Here is a 17,882-nt window from a genome sequence, read left to right as displayed (position 1 = left end):
ATAGTTTTAATGGCTGTGTATTTCTCCTCATAAATATAACAAATGTATTGAACAGGCTTGAAATGCCTGTTGAACTCACCTTGAACAGACATTTTTCTATAAAATATCACATTAAATAACAAATCATTTTAACACGTCTTAAATTAGGCAGATTATGAGCATGGTGGTCAGTGTGGGCACCTGTTGGCTGGCTGGTAGGAGCCACAACCGAGGTTGATAGAGAACTGGGCTATATGTGTATGGGCTCCAGGCAGCACTGGCAGAAGCTGCAGAAAGTCTAGTGCCCAGACATGGCGGTTGGCACCGGCGTGAAACCTCTGTTCCAGACAGAACTGAGTGACAGGAGTCTGCAGGTCCACAGGCAGTGCCATGGACACCACAGAGGGGCTCTGGGGGAGAGGGTAGATATGAGTGGAAGGGGTGGGAGAGAGGTTAGAGGAGCAGACAAAGGAAAAAAGCAAGACATAAAGAGAAAAACATAGGAGAATAAAAGCATGGAAGAGTGGGGGAGAGGAGTGAGGGTAAAACTTTAGAATATGCTTCCTTGGCAACCTCATAACTATGCAAGGGTAAATCATGAATGAACACAGCAGGTATTCGAGGAGAATGCAGTGTTTTGCTTCAGGAAAGATGAAATAATATGAGGCCAAGGTTTTTCAGTAGTTAAACTCAGATACAATAAGTTTAAGAAATGAACTAAAAGCTATGACTAAAGCTCAAAGTTTTAGTTCAAAGTTATGGATACAACTTTTTAGTAACCTCTTAACTATGCAAATGTACATTAAGAATGAACATGAATGAAAGCTTATGTTACAAGAATGATGAACGTACATGATAAGATTTGTTTTCCATAGTAGTTAACATCAGATAGACCTACATTAAGCTTGTGCAAGTTTAAGGCATTATACCTATGCATAGATGCATTTGTATAGAGAACAGGCAATTTATTAGGTAATTCCATACTTATTGTATATAGTGACAACTACTAAAGAAAAAAATCATACCAAGATTATGATTATGAAGCCTAATTATATTATTTTTAAATAGTTTCATCATGTTTTGTCCTAGCATAATTACTAGATACCTCAGACAAACAGTTCTTAGACAGGGTGACAAATTACACATCATCATGTCCTGTGGCAGAAAGCTGACAAAAAGCCATGTGTTTTACTTATTTATAAAAGCCTAATTAAAATAAAAACTTACATTTTTTCCCTGACAGCTACAGATGATTAAACACATACACAAGGCAGTCAAATTCTTCCACTGAATCTGATAAACAATGCAATGTTCTGTCCTGATCTGGAGTGACTCCCAACAGACTTACTGAAGCTGAGGCCTTCAGTTCAACTCCTTTATCAGTGTTGTACTCATTTTGGACAAAAAAAAAAGGCACTTTGGACAAAAATATATTCCCAATGAATGTAAATGTAAAAGTTAGTTTTGACACAGAGTCATTTGCATGTATGGATTTGAAACATTAAAATATTTAATTAATTTGAATGCTTGAATTCTGATTTCAGTTTTTGTATTTAATAAAATATGACCTAATTCATCTTCTCAAACAATCTACCCAAGTTTACCTAAACAAGTAAAAAAACAACAACAACAAAGAAACAAATCAAATTTTGTGAGTATTTGGGGTAGTGAGAGCTTCTCAGAATTTACCCTGTAGGCTGAAAATGGAAGTGTGTCCAAAAGGACATGGTCTCTTCTTCCCTGGGACCGACCAAAGACGATAACATCATTGTCATGTGACTCCCCAGGGTTACATTCCCCACCACCTAACACACACACACACACAAACACACAATACATCTCACATTAAACTACGTTTTACTCTTCAGAATCACACTGCATTCATATTTATTTACAGTGAATGCACAGAAGCAATCCATACCCATGGTAAAATGGAAGCGCAGGTTGCCGTATAAGGTTGAGTCCAGGTAGGGGGTGCACACCTTTCTCTCTCCATCCCCCAGGAACACTAGTGCAGAGCCCGACTCAACTTCTCCACACTGGGTACCATAGACTGCCCCCTCAATGTCCCAGCTAAAGAACACAGGGATTAGTTCAAAATTCATTTTAACAACATGGGTCTTTTTTAGAATTCAACTAAAAACACATGGCTGAATTCAGTTTTTAGTAGCTTTTGTAACTAGCTTCCTATATTCAGTCATCTTTACATTATATTTAACTGAGCCAATTAGTTTTTCAGTCTTCATACTATTTATGTTCTGCATATGCAGCAATCCATATTAGGTTGGCAGTCCTGAAAGATATTTATATGATAAATATAATACTTTGTAGCATGTAAGAGACTACCAAATTAATACTTAAAAAACAAGATTTAATTTATATACAAATTAATTTGCCCAAGTGCAAAACTGGCTTAATATGTAAATGAACATGAATGTCACAGTATAACAAGATGGTAACCAAACTGAACTATACATCTCTATTTGTGACTTTTTTAAAACCAGATATTACAGATACAACATAATACTCTTTATTTTGGCTTGAAAGGTCTTCTCACAAAAAAGGACAGTGCACAATAACCACAGAAGTAGGGACTAGTTTTATCGCTTTACTTCACTTAATCCCACATCTACAAATTTGTACAGCTTTTGCAGCATTTTGTGAAAAGGTGGTAACTGTTAAAATCAGATTCTGTGCCTCTGTGGAGGCAATCTGTCTGCTCAGAATACATTGTAAATTATGTAGCTACATTTGTGCTTAGAAACAAATTATTTGCAGATGTCTTAAGACAGAGAACTTCTCTGTCTATTATATGAGGGTAATTTTTTCTCATTATTAACAAGACATGATAAAAGAAACAAAACAGTTGAAGATACAACTGGTTATGGGGAAACCATATATCTTTTTGCCCTTGCTCAAGATAAAAAGTACACCATTTTTTATTTCTCATTTTGACTGGAAAATATATCTGTCTGAACATATGTGGAGGATCTCACTGAGAAAACTCTTGCACACATAAACACACACAAACACACATGTGTACACAGAGCAGGTCTAAGAAAAAACTTTATATAACTAGATTGGAGGCCACAGCTGAAATCTTTCTAATCAGCATTACAGCCGGAAAAGTGTGACCACCCGCCTGCCCCCCCACACATACACACACACACACACAGGCATACACACACAATGCATGAATAACATGCACGCACATTTACACAACTCACAAACACACACAACAACATACAACAGCACGACAGCTGTTTACTAAATCTGACATCCACTCTTTCTCGCTCTCACATACGTAAACAAACTTCAGATTTTTTCATCTTCAAAATTTTCCATAATTCTTGCTCCTTAAGCACAACAGTACCCTTGAAGAACCAATCCCTGCTTAGTGTATTACCAGTAAGAAGTATACTGGTGTAAGCTATCATGCCGTGGAAAAGTAAAGTAACCCCAGAAGTGCCACTATGTATACTATTGCATACATAAGTGACAAAATCTGCAATCAAAAGGAGTGCCTTCAATGGGTTTGGCCAATGAAGAGATGTACTGGTGTCATTGCCACCCCCCTTCAGCAGCCAATGGAACTGAGTGCATTGTGGTTTTGATTTTGTTTTGGTTTAATCCCAGTCTTGTCTTATATTTTGTATAGCCCTGTCTTTCTTTGTTTCAGCTGTACCTCCAATTATCTAACTGTGTACTTATATCTCTTGTCTCCAAGTCTTGCGTTGTCAGACACCGTACTTCTGTACTTGATTTTGTACCTGAATTCAGCATTTGTCTACTGAGTTTTGCCAACGTGTTTTCCTCAAGTATTTCTCAGTTGTTTCCTTGTGGTTTCATTACATTTTCTGGTTGTGTTTCATTATTTCTCTGCATTATGACCTTGGATTGTTCTAACAACCGTGCTTTTGGAATAGCCCTCAATAAACATCGCCATTGCACACATGTCCTCCTGCAGTTTGTCATATGTTACATCCTGTTTATTGTGATAGGCATGATGTTTGCTTATAATGGGTTCTCATACCCATTAGGTTGGCTCTCAAAGTCCTCCTCCCAGTAGCTCCGCCCTTCTTCCCGATGGAGATCAATGTCCCGGGTGGAAGCAAAGCTGTTACCCACTCCCTCTCCACCATGGAAATATAGTGTGTTCCCCTCTGATTGACAAGCATGCTGGAAAATGGAATGAAAGATTATGTAAAAGAGCAAGACTATGGACAGCTCTAATATCCAAATAAGCACTTTATAAATTTCTGTGTATTTTAGATTATTGATTTATTCACATTTCAAATTGAATATACAGAATAGCAATATATCTACTGTAGGGCTAGTTTTAATCTATTTACAAATTTTTCAAAAAGGTTTTAAGAGCAACATGTCAAGTACTGCAAGTAAATTCATAAATGACTTTGGATTTATAGCTATTATTTTGTAACAAATAAAAAAGTGAGGAAGTTACACATAAAACCTTAACACATACAGTTATATGAAACAAATAAATGTTTATTACATATGAACAAAACATAATTCAATAATTTCATTGCTTATTTTAGTTTTACCCTAAGATTACTCTATGGCTCAATCTCTCAGATGAACTCTATATACACAAGGCTGCTAAACAATCATCTGTGTTACCTTTACAGTGGCACCAGGGAAGAAGAGCCAGTTAGCAGTGTTGGGAGGATCCAGGTTGTCTTCCAGTAGGGTGGGCTTGTGAGCCATGTTGACCAACAGTACATTGTCCAGTCCCCAACAAGACTCATACCCATCAGGCCCCAGTGGAGCCTCCTGAGCCCATCGCAGATGTACCGCCTCCCCCCTGCAGCCTGGGGGCACTGGCAAGAGATGAACCACGGTGCTGCTGTTAGTGGGTGCTCTGAAAAAAGAATAGACAGACATAAAGAGGAGGGGGGATTAAAACCATATGTCATACCATTGCCTCCATTATCCAAGTTATATGGAGGCATTGGTATTATTCTGCTGTGCAAAATGATGTGGAAAGGAGTGTACAGGTATCTTTGAGTTTTCCACCAGCATCAAATGTTTTCACAGAGTTAGAACAATGACACGTTGATGTTAAAGGAATCTTTCTGTGTCTAGATCAGAACCAATTCCATTTCCAGCATATCATCAACTAGTTCATCATTTGGCAGAAAAGAACATTTGAAGCAGTGGGGGAAAAATAAAAAGATCACTTGCGTAAGAGCAGAGGAGGCGACAGATCAAGAGGGGGCGAGTGTTCTGTAACAGACGAAGGAACTGGAGATGTACAGCTGGGTGATAAGTGGCATATAAATGAGAGTGAGAAAGAGAAAGACCTGATCTTCTCCAAAGTGGTCCAGTCATCTGAGTTGTTCAGACTGTAGGAGACAATTATGCTGGGATCCGAGTAACTGAAGCGACATGATCCAGAGCCTAAAGAAGAGAATAAACAACGCACACACATGCACACACACACACATGCACACACACACACATGCACGCACACACACACACACACACACACACACACACACACACACACACACACACACACACACACACAAATGTGAACAGTGCTAGGACACTCATACTTCATGAATGGACAGCCTGGTGTATTAGCATCAAGCTAAGCCCTGGAGAGGCAGCTTGCAAAAAAATACAGAAATAATATGTCAGCTATTTTCCTCCCGTCATTTCCATTTCTTCATATAGGCTGGCTATGATCCACTGGTACCCTAAGGACTGAGCCCTCCCTTCTTTTTCTGGTCTTGCATAATTCATGTCTAAACAGTGTCATGCTATAGAAATAAATGATCAGCTCACTGGAGCCCTGGGCTTCATAGCCCATATGTGGATAGCTGGTGCTGGCTGGGTGTGACCATGGCCTTAACAGCATGGAAGGTTTTAAAGGGAGACGCTAAAGCATGCTGACAAAGTAATACTCATCAGTGAGACCTACTCTTGTCTGTGAGGAATTATAGCTCTTCAGAGAGCGGACTCCTAATCAGCCACATTCAGTGGAGGTTACAGCCATGTTACTACAATATTGGACTGCTTACCTGCTGCATGGTTTATGTCTACCAAGTAATATACAAAAGCAAGGAGGAAAGAAATGTGTTGTTGAGTATTATTTGGGTATTAGTTTAGTTGTTCTTTTAAACCAATTATTTTTGAAATTATTTAAAATAAAATTTAAATGTAAAGTAATTATTTTAAACTAATTATTTAATTATTTTTAGATAAGTATGTTTAAAAGTATACATAAATATAAAATGAAATTTGACAATAATTTCAATCGTCTCCATTTAAGTAAGCAAAACTGGAACAGCTTGCAGGCTACTGTTTTTTGAGGTACTGCCCTGGTGATACTCATTTATTCTGGACTGCTTTCGCTATTAGGCCCCAGTCCCTTTTTCTATATTCTAAATGACTGGACTGATAGCTTGCTAGTGGCAAAAATTAGTAATCCAGGCACTTTCTATGCAGTAGACTATACAGATGATGCTATACTACTGTTGGGGAAATTAGCACAGCCTCTCCATTCTACTTATACAGTCCTACCTATCTATTTTGGGTCAAACTCAATAACAGTCTGTGTATGCATCAAGTAAGTCATAATCAATTCATACTCAAACTATATAATAAAATATGACACACAGATCATATGAAAGAATACAAAATTGCTGAAATTGTAAAATATGAAATTGTTGTATGATATGTATACAGAATAGGTTTTGCATATGATCCATGTCTTCCACATTATGCAAAGATGAAATTCCTTTCACTGTATGTTGCAGTTTTAAATTATTATGACTACACTAGGCATTACTCACCCAGGGCAAATTGTAGTACAGAAGCTGTGCTTGTGTTCAGTGCCACTGTGGTCTGGAAAAAGAATTAGACAGAAAGGCATAAGTATCATAAAAATCTGCTGTTTCCTTTGCAGTATATGGCTTGTTTTTCAATTTATGTGTGCTCCACTGCACGTGAAGCTTCTGCCCAGCTGAGGTAATGCTAAGCAAAATAAAACCCCAAAATGTATGTTCACTCATCTCATTGGCAGAAGAAATACAAGCAACATAAAATATTATCAATCAATAGTTTACCTATTTCTTTAATATTGTAGACCAGTTTTCTACAGAACTAAACATGTAAATTTACATTGTATAAATTTCTCAATTCTTAGATCAGTACACAGTTGTAGATTTTGGGACAACCTAAATAGACAGGTTGATATTTCAATTTGAATGGACAATCTGATAACTAAATGTAATATGATTTCACTGCACACTAAGCAAGAAAGAGTTTAAGACCTAACTTTTCTTGGCAAAGTCTGTATATGAAATAATATATTTTAATTAGCTTTGTAATGATTGATTTTTAAAAATTATTATGTTTGTACTTTCTGGCTGAAATGTAAATTCATTATGTTGTAAGTGTCCAGATGATAAAGGTAATTACCAGTTCTCTCTGTCCAAAGGGTTCACAGAAAGTGACAGCTTTACCATGCAACAGCACACCACACTGCTCCCCTACCTCGCAGTTACGGCAGTCTGACCTGAGAAAGACAGTGACATGGAATTAACATTGCTCTGGCAAACAAGCACAAGTGCACAATCTGTTTACTGCGTACCCACCAGATGTTGAGCTCCAATTCTCCTTGCAGGTTGGAGTCAAAGTCATCACGTAGAACAGCATGGTTTCCATGAACCTCAGCTGTACAGCATGGCAAAAAGCAATACAGAGAGAGACCACAAATAAAAGTGGAAAAGGCTAAATATCTGTTAAGCAAAATAGAACAGGATAAGCAGTCAGTTGCTGAGAAGGAAATCTCAGTGATTGGGTACATCTGCTTACCTAAACTGGGCCGCAGTGGAGATTCTGTGGGGGCTAAAACACAGAAAAAAGAGTATGTAACATATGACATTCGCCTGTATTTGTGTAAATGACACTCTAAGCTCTAGTGCAAAAGATTTATCCACAAGAGTGTGAGAAACAGGGAGAAACAAGAAAATGGAAAATAAAAAGTTCTAAAAGAAGCATATTCACTGATAATAAGACATATCCACTAATATTGATAACGGCCTTTGATATGGTGAATTAGCATTGCCACTGATCCAAACACCTGACCTCCTACAGATCTGAGATGTCAAAGAGACTCATTTCTACTTAAAATAGAAATGCACATTCTGTGTAATCTAAAAGTTTTAAAGTACCAACAATTTTAATGAACTAAATAAGAAAAAAATGCCTACAAAGTACCTTAAAGAGCTATTCTTAAGAATGCTATATTTTGCATAATAGTTTTTAGATTAAAAATGCAATTTTCTGTCCTTTGAAGTGTCATTTAATAACTGAAGAATTGACATTTCAAAGTTAAACCACTGACACTAAAACTGAGGGAGTTCCAGGATGCAGATATGTACAGGAAGAAATGGGGAAGTGGGTGGGCAGTGAAAGAACATCCACAACCAACCCAGCAGACTACAGTTTAGCTCCATGGAGAAGCCCATTAACAGCAGATCAAAGAACAGCACTTTTAAGAAATAATCCATCAAATGGCTGATGATGCAGTCTGGGCAGTAAGAGTCGATTCAGCTGCAGAAATTCTCTCATTGCAACTCATAATGATCTCTATGAAGCAGCATTGGAGAGGAAATGCTACAGCGTGTGAGACCTTTGGGATGTATCATAATTTTAAGAGGAATTGGGGAGACTGAGCAGATCTCTCTGACAGCATGGACACATGGACAATATCTCCAACTTTTACTCTGTTTACTAACATGTCAACCATTGTTTGTTCTAAGCTTTTTGCTATTACATACTGACTAACTCATTTATTGCACAAAGTAGACTCACATGCACATACACAAACACATTCTTTCTCTCTCTTTCTCTCTCTCTTTCTATGTCTGGTTTTGGATAAGAAGGATCCCTCAAGCACTTTTTCAATATCTTGTTTATGGCCTCATTTCTCCTTTTCTGTCCACTCCTTCCCTTTTGCTGCATGTCTCGCTTTGACTCATCTTCCAATTTATCCCCCTCTCTACATTCCTGTCTCTTTATGCAACCCCTCACTTTCTCTGTAACTGCCTGACTCTCCATACCTCTTCTCTTTTTGTATGTAACCCAAAGACAACAGCATTTATTTTGCTGAGCTTTAATCCTCATGTTGTTAAATACTTCAATTACTGCTGCTGCTATTAGCCAGGGATCTGCTGTAATGCCGTATCTGCCCAGCCAGGGACTTTCACTGGCTATTCTGTTTCCCCCATCCACCTCCACCTTACAAACTGACTCGCATAACAACTTTAAGTTAGGGAAGCCACTTTCAAAGGCCACTGACTTAAAGTGGTAAGGGGATAGGAGTGAAGAGAGCATTACAGTATTAAAGTAAAATGATGCCAAGCTCTGTCTCGGCTGTGACATAAAAACGGCAGTTCACAAGTTAACTTTTAAAATCTTTTTAAAATCCTTGCACTCTAATCTTGAGCCTTACAATCCCACCCCTCTACCAAGACGTACATGCTGCTACCCTCTCTAAATGTGAGATTGTATATTATCTCTTGCAGCACTCTGTAATTTTTTTTTAGCTGTCAGTGTTGCTTTTTTTTTTTGAGTAATGAACACATCCAAGTAACTTGAATCTTATAAAACAGCAGAATTTAAGTTTGATAATTTAAACATAATCACCAATACTCCTCTGAAATTGTAACAAAGGTAACATGTGAAAATCCTGAACAAAGTGACCCAAAAGTAACAAAGACTATCGCCACATTAGATATGTGAGAGTTATCCCTGTGATAAAGGAGGGAGATGCCCAACCCCTCAACCACCTAGCTTGGCCCTTAGCTTCCAGTGAGTTATATGTGACTTAATAATAATCCATCTGTGGGGAGAGGATTCCAGACTGCCCATAAAGCTCTGATTGATAGAGCCACTGGAAATTACACACTTTTGCGCGAGCCTCCTCTATGCCCATCCTGTCACACAGGTCTCGGTAGTAGTGATCTACAGCTAGCTCATCATTCTCTCTCTCTCTTTCTCTCTCTCTCTCTCTCTCTCTCTCTCTCTCTCTCATTTGCCCCCTCCCTCCCCCTTTCCCCAGCCTGTCATCCTCTCTACTCAGGAGTCATCAAGCACAACTCCTCTGACAGTTCAATCCTTCTGCTCTGCCTGGGTGAATAGGTGTTTAGTGTACTTTATATACTCTAACTGAAAACACTCCCTCAGAGGCTTCTGTATCATTCTTCCATTATTCTTCATCTTAGAGACTTTTTTAATAAATCAGTTAATGGCAAATTAATTGTAGAAAATTGTAAAAAGTGTGTTGAAAAACAGATTTCACAATAAACCAAAACATATTTCTCAAGTGCAAGATTCTGTTTATTAAAAACACTGGAATTACTTTATCATCTAGATTTCAATTTTTGTTGCATCTTATCTTTGAATAAACGGATTAAGCTTGAAAAGCCGATACCATGACACAGTCTTTCCACTCCATCCAAACTTCCTCCCGGCCTCCTGTCGTGTCTTGCCCAACTTTTACCATGTCCTTGCAGTTTTTCCTTATTTTTGCCATCTTTGCCATCTATCTGATAGAAGCAGTTGCCTTCCTCTCTGTGCTAATCTGCTCTTGTCTCAGCTGTCTATGAGATCATCCCTGACTGACTGACGTCTTTAGGCAGTCAAAGCCTCTTTTTGGCTTTTGAGGCTCCTCTGAACTTTGGAATGATTCACCATTTCCTCTTAAAATCATAAAATGCTATTTTCAGTTATCAGTTACAGTGTGCTGAATTTGGGACACATTCTCAATTTTGGGTCACTGCATACACAGGCATATTCTGTACTTTTTGTATATCAATGCTTCAATGTTACAGCTGAGTCTTTCCTTATATTAGAATGACTGGCAAGGTTTATTTTGGTTTCTGGGCATTGGAATAGGATTTATTGACTAGCTAATTAAATGTTTCAAAGGTGCTATAGGATAATAATTGCTTGGTAGCAGACTCAATGCCATATCAGGCTAGTCATATCAACATATTTTTATTGTAATTCATTTGCACAGACAAACTTTTAATACTTTCCTCAGTTCTGTTACATTATCATTTTGTAAACATATGTTAAGATCAACCTCCCTCAGGCTTTAGCAGTACACAATGCCTTTGGAATTATTGGCACCCTCGCTAAAGAGAAGTAAAAATAAATAAATAAATATTTTATCGGCTTGATCTTACACTAAAATTATGACAGAAATCTAACCTTCAGTAGGAGAAAAATCATTATAAAAGAGATAGATGCCACTTCCTTGTCTATGAAACCTCCACAAACACAAGCACATGAATTTCACTACAGATCACTGGAATCTTTAATGGATTTATGGTCAGATGAGGCAAAAAAGAGGAATGTTTGGTGGAACCTAATTCCAACAGTGTAGTATGGTGGTAAAAGTATCTGCCGCAAGCATAGGTGAAAGGCTGAAGGATGTGGAGATATTTTGTTTGGACAACTGGTCTAAGACAATTTCACCTGTGTTCTTCCACCTCATTCAGCATTTTAGGACTGCTGTTGTTAGATTTTTCATCCCAAAAAAGATAAACAAAATTTTATTATAAAGACAATGTCTTTATTTGCTGGTTTTTAACAAAGGTGCCAATAATTCTGGAGGGCACAATATGTCTGTTCTGAATAGTGCTGTAGATTTCAGTTCCCTGCATGTAAATGATAATTAGAATTGATTGATACTCAAGGCCTTGTTTGCTTTTTTGCATATTACATTTTTAGAGTGATTAAATGCTAAAACTGCAACCAGTGTCTCAATCTTACTGTCAGGTTTCTGCCAGATCAACTCTTAGTCAAATTAAAGGAAAATTACACAGCCACAGACAGTATTTAACAGAAACAGGATGATATAGATTTGTAGCCAACATCTCTGCCCTCTCTAATTTTTCAAGCTAAGATTTTCAAGCTACACCACCCTAGAGTTCACTCAGAGGGGTTACAGACATGCAGCTCCGTCCATTTACAAGTGCATAGGAACCAAATTAGCCTATATTTATGGAACTTTTTTTCACCATTTATTTATTCACCATTACTATTTTTAATGTTCAGTTTTGTGTTTGCTTTTTGTTTGTAATGCAGTGTGTGCTCCTGAAGAAAGAAACTGGTAATAACCAAGTTTCCATAAACTCATTTCTCAGTCACCCAGGAGACCCATGTGATCCACCTGCTCCTGCTCCTTCCCATCTTTCTCTCCTGTGACTCTTCTCTCCTTCTCTTTCCTCTGGCCCCTGGCACATTCCCGCCTAATTTGTAATTCATATTTCCTGACAGTGCCTCCAGTGAAAAAGTGACATATTATTTGCCATCCAGGAATTAGCCAGTAACGAGGTCGTCCACTGGCTTTCTTCGTTCTCTCCCACCCCCAACCCCTCTTTCTTTCCCTGTACTTTCTTTTTTTACATTTGCTCTTTCACTGTCCAGTGGCTTTACCTAACGATTTATGACCTTCAACTTTCTCATTAAAAGCATTGTCCTTCACTCCTCTTCATCCCTCCATCCATACACCTCTCCACCAAGACTTCCCGTTATGAATGTTGACAATTTACTGCAGGACAGTGCCTCTTTTTCTTCTACTAACCTCCCTCTTTCTGTCAACTGTATTCATTCATGGCTCAGGTCTCTAGTCTGCCTTATATTTCATCCCAAGCTCTTGTTGCAAGTTTGCCCTTGGCTGGAGCCAATTGTGTGAAGGAGGGTGGAATGTTAGAATGTTGCTGAGTAGAGCCAAAATATGTCAAACGCTTGCCTAGTTTTGGAATGGGGGGTGGGGTGGGGGGTGGCTGTGGGGAAGTTGGAGGGAAATGGGAGACCAAGTCAGTGTGACAGTAAGTACTGAAGGATCTCACTTGGGGCAAGGAAACAGCTCGTGGCTGTTTACTTTGTGTTCACTTAGTGTGTCTCCCCCGTTTCCGGTCGTTTAAGCAGATGCATTGGCTCCCTAAGGTCTTCTTGTTTTCCTGCAAGTTGTGCTTCAAGTTTTCTCTGCTTCTGGGTTGCCTTGACTACACTGTGGCCTGGTCTACGATAGTCAGTGTAGTACTGGGTTGCTTTGGACTCGCTTTCGTTTAGCTAAGTTAGACTGCTGCATGCAAGTCCTCTAACTTTTTAAAAAATATAAATGTGAAATTACTGAATTGCAACAATAATACATTTTGTATTTGTGTGTAGAAAAATTTTAAAAATCTATTATAAAGTATTCTAGAGTCAAAATAAATTGAATGGAAGTACATGCTCATGTACTGAAATGAACACTAGAACTTTAAGCTAAACATTTAAATACTGTCCTAATATTCAAAGCAAACAGAATATTTTATAATAATGGACTACATATTGTTATATTGTTTTTACAATTTACATGATGACATCTGAAATATTAAGCAAATTTGAAATGATTATGTGCTACTTCCATAAATAGAAATGACAAAAAAGTGAACATAATAAATATAAATGAAAATAATATATCAGAATAAAATAATTTGCTATGGGTTATATATGTACTTTTGAAGATCTGTGTGCACACAGACCAAGTATAAACCACAATTAAACCAAAAAAAATCAGTTTACAGTGCATCTGGAAAGTATTCACAGCGTTACAGCCTTATTCCAAAATGGATTAAATTCATTTTTTCCCTCGAAATTCTACACACAATACCCCATAATGACAAAGAGAAAAAAGTTTGTTTGGAATTGTTGCAAATGTATTTCAAATAAATAAATAAATAAATAAATAAAAATCTCATGTACACAAGTATTTACAGCCCTTGCCATGACACTCAAAATTGAGCTCAGGTACATCCTGTTTCCACTGATCATCCTTCAATTGTTTCGACAACTTGATTAGAATCCACCTGTGGTAAATCCAAATGATTGGACATGATTTGGAAAGGCACACACCTGTCTATATAAGGTCCCATAGTTGACATGTTAGAGCAGAAACCAAGCCATGAAGTCCAAGGAATTGTCTGTAGACCCCCAAGACAGGATTGTATCGAGGTACAGAGAGGCGGAAGGGTACAGAAAAACATCTGCAGCATTCAAGGTCCCAATGAGCACAGTGGTCTCCATCATCCGTAAATGGAAGAAGTTTGGAACCACCAGGACTCTTCCTAGAGCTGGCCGCCCAGACAATCTGAGTGATCGGGCCTTAGTCAGGGAGGTGACCAAGAAACCAAGGGTCACTCTGACAGAGCTTCAGCATTGCTCTGTGGAGGGAGGAGAACCTTCCAGAAGGACAACCACTTCTGCATCACTCCACCAATCAGGCCTGTATGGTAGAGTGGCCAGACGGAAGCCACTCCTCAGTAAAAGGCACAAGACAGCCCGCACCTGTCCACAAGACAGCCCAGAGTTTGCCAAAAGGCACCTGAAGGACTCTCAGACCATGAGAAACAAAATTCTCTGGTCTGATGAAACAACGATTGAACTCTTTGGCCTGAATGCCAAGCGTCATGTCTGGAGGAAACCAGGCACTGCTAATCACCTGGCCAACACCATCCCTACAGTGAAGCATGGTGGTGGCAACATCATGCTGGGTTGTTTTTCCACAGCAGGAACTGGGAGACTAGTCAGGGTCAAGAGAAAGATGAATGCAGCAATGTATAGAGACATCCTTGAAGAAAACCTGCTCCAGAGCACTCTGGACCTCAGATTGGGGTGAAGGTTCATCTTCCAACAGGACAAAGACCCTAAGCACACAGCTAAGATAACAAAGGGAGTGGCTTCAAGACAACTCTGTGAATGTTCTTTGGTGGCCCCAGCCAGAGCCAGACTTGAATCTGATTGAACATCTCTGGATAGATCTGAAAATGGCTGTGCCCCGATGCTTCCCATCCAACCAGATGGAGCTTGAGAGTTCTGCAAAGAAGAATGGGAGAAACTGCCCAAAAATAGGTGTGCCAAGCTTGTAGCTTCATACTCAAAAAGACTTGAGACTATAATTGCTGTCAAAGGTTCTTCAACAAAGTATTGAGCAAAGGCTGTGAATACTTATGCGATTTAAAAAAAAAATAAAATGTTTTGGTTTTTTTATTTTTAATAGATTTGCAACAAGTCCAAACAAACTTTTCCCACTTTGTCATTATGGGGTATTGTGTGTAGAATTTTGAGGGGAAAAAAATTAATTGAATCCATTTTGGAATAAAGCTGTATAAAGTGTGGAAAAAGTGAAGCGCTGTGAATACTTTCTGGATGCACTGTATACGAATGACATTTCTAGGTTAGGCAAACATCTTAACATTCAAGGATGACATAATTACCAGAGTGCTTCCATTACCAACAAGCTGACCATTCACACCTTATTCTATTTACATTAAAAACAGTGCACCCATTTATGTACCAGTCTATGTAACAATAATGTCAGGCTCAAATTCACTGACAATTTGTTGCTCTCTAAGGCAGCTAAATGAAATGCCATGGAACCCAATCACTACAAGCCCTCATGGAACTGATCATGCCTCCAGTAGTGATAAAATGAGAGCACCCTCACCTCCCTGTTCACACAGCTGCTGGGCCAGAGTGTCCTTGAAGATGATCTGTCCTCGATGTGTGGCTGTAGCCCTGAAGGGAGATGTGGTGTAGGAGGTGGGGGTAAGACAAAAAGAGACAGACAGAAAGAAGAGACATAGAGAGAGATTACTAACAAATCAGGCCAAGTGGGAAGCGATAACAAAGCCATTATCCCAAATGAAGATGAACTCATTGCAGATGGCTTAGTATTACTGCTGCATGAGGGACTGTAGTAGCCCACTCTAACCAATGGTTAGTCTGTCATTGCATTAGATTTACAAGGGGTCAGGAGTAGCAAAGATGTCAGAAATAGCTGTATTCATATTGCAGACAACCAACAAGGTGATGATACAAATGTCTAAAGAAATCTAAAATTCTAAGCAACTGTAATCCCACATCAGAATATCCATTAAAGATAATGTAGAGGGTAGCTTCAGAAAGCTGTCAACTAATCATAATGGGTTAGTTGTTTGGCAAAAATATAGGAGAAGGCAATCTATATACACATGTATAAAGTTATTCATAAGCATTGGAAAAAGAGCTAATGAGACTGACAAATGGGTCTGGTTAGCAGTAGATGTTTTGCCTTGGAGAACCACTGCTTCTCCAAATAGAGAGGAATCAGATTAGGTGCTTCAGGCAGCTCATAAAGTTGTCCCTTGGGTGAATTCCACAAAAGATGTTACATGCATGCCTTCCTTGGTGAATCCCACCAAAGCTGTTACAGGTACATACTCCTGGGCAGAACGCACAAGCCCTGTTAAAGGCACGGCTTCCTGGGCAGATCCCACCAGAGCTGTTAAAAGTTACGCCCTCCTGGATGGAAACCCCAGGGAATACCCAGGTTCTGCTGGACAGACTCTATCTAAAATCTGGCTTGGGGATAGAAAAGGCCTCTCAGACCTGTTGCCATCTTACCAGAAAAAGCAAATGGAAGATAAAGATGATGAATGAAGGAGATAAAATGTAACAAAGTTTTGCTAAAATCCTGGCCAATGATTGATTGGAAGCCCAGTGTTCAAAGGATGGTGGCAGGGAGAACATTGAAGAGTGGTACAACAAGTGCTTGTTCATTACAGGCAGATGAAGCTACACAGGAACAAATCACCAATAAGGCCCAAACACTACAGTCACCCTTATTGAACTTCAAAAGGGCGACATTTGGAAGAGAGAGCTAAATAAAACTAAATAAATACTGTTCGAGACACAGTAACACATTTACTTCATCCAATAAAGTTGACATAAAAACATAAGAACAAACATACATTTTTATTTACCAGTTTTGAAATCTTTTTTGATCTTTAAAATACCTTTATCTTAACACAACCATATGGTGATTTCAAAATGCTACCATAAGCACACTTGGTTTAAGGCAGTGACATAAACCTGTTCTGTTGTTCAGCAGTTGCAGGCAGCACTTGCAGAACATTCTTATTTTGGTTTTGCATTTAAAGACAACTTCTTTCTGTAGTGAAGGAGCTGTCCTCTGAAAGTGCTGAGTCACAGTGCTATGTCTGCCTGTGTCACCAACAGGAGATTTAAAGACTCAGCTCTCCCAGGCAAGCCTGATTTAAGACCACCTTTAATCAAGACACTGTATCAACTGTCCTCTCTGCCTCCAAATCTGAAATAGAGATGACTAAGAGCACAAGTACTGAGGCACCGGTGTGGACAACAGGATTAGAAATATAGCAGTAGGGTTATAATTACTTGCTGATGACAGACATTAGTCTCTGTATAACATCTAGGGCATTAAAATACAAAAAGTGCAAGGCCAGAGCACAGTGCAGTTATTAAACAACAACTAAACTTACTTCTGTAGTAAGTTTACTTGCATGTCAACACATTTACAGACATTTGCAGTTTCAAAAAAGCACATTTAGGGCCCTATCAAAGAAACAAATGTCCTAAATATCCTACTTTAAATGCATACTTTCATCAGAGTACTTTATTTTAATTACATTTTAGTGACCTCTATACAGGAAATAATCACGTTGATAATCCCAATGATTACCAGTGCAGCCTGTTAAAACCTAAATTTACTGTAGAAATCAAGGTGCAGAAAACCTTTAGTTTCCTAAATTAAGCACCTGTTTCCACAAGTACTTAGACCTGATGTGCAGGGTCTCCAAAATGCACAATTGAAGACTGACAATGAGCTGGCTATATTATTTTGTTCTGGTCTCAGACATCTCATAAAGATGGTGAAAACATTGCTAAATACCAAGCACTTTCAGAGACATGCACATCCATCCATTTAATACCCCTCAGGTTTGAAGCTTTGGCTAGCCTTGGGATAAAAGTAATTCCATCACTTAAAATGCACATTATTTCTTCAATTCCTGGTA

General features: G+C 38.6%; 1 protein-coding gene across 3 annotated transcripts in view; it reads right to left on the bottom strand.

Moving 5' to 3' along the window:
* reln (reelin) overlaps positions 1–17,882 on the bottom strand; it is a 95,221-nt gene that overhangs the window by 31,459 nt on the left and 45,880 nt on the right. For all 3 annotated transcript variants that reach the window (XM_027008785.2, XM_027008786.2, XM_027008783.2), the window contains exons 4-14: positions 15,515–15,585; positions 7,825–7,857; positions 7,605–7,683; positions 7,429–7,525; positions 6,801–6,852; positions 5,304–5,400; positions 4,621–4,861; positions 4,013–4,158; positions 1,901–2,052; positions 1,669–1,784; positions 181–389 (exon numbers count right to left, since the gene is read on the bottom strand). In XM_027008785.2, the coding sequence (XP_026864586.2) occupies positions 181–389; positions 1,669–1,784; positions 1,901–2,052; positions 4,013–4,158; positions 4,621–4,861; positions 5,304–5,400; positions 6,801–6,852; positions 7,429–7,525; positions 7,605–7,683; positions 7,825–7,857; positions 15,515–15,585 (1,293 nt within the window). The remainder of the gene's footprint in view (positions 1–180; positions 390–1,668; positions 1,785–1,900; positions 2,053–4,012; positions 4,159–4,620; positions 4,862–5,303; positions 5,401–6,800; positions 6,853–7,428; positions 7,526–7,604; positions 7,684–7,824; positions 7,858–15,514; positions 15,586–17,882) is intronic.

This window comes from Electrophorus electricus, chromosome 4, assembly GCF_013358815.1.
Source record: "Electrophorus electricus isolate fEleEle1 chromosome 4, fEleEle1.pri, whole genome shotgun sequence".
NCBI classification, from domain to species: domain Eukaryota; kingdom Metazoa; phylum Chordata; class Actinopteri; order Gymnotiformes; family Gymnotidae; genus Electrophorus; species Electrophorus electricus.
This window is presented reverse-complemented; position numbering and strand designations above follow the sequence as displayed.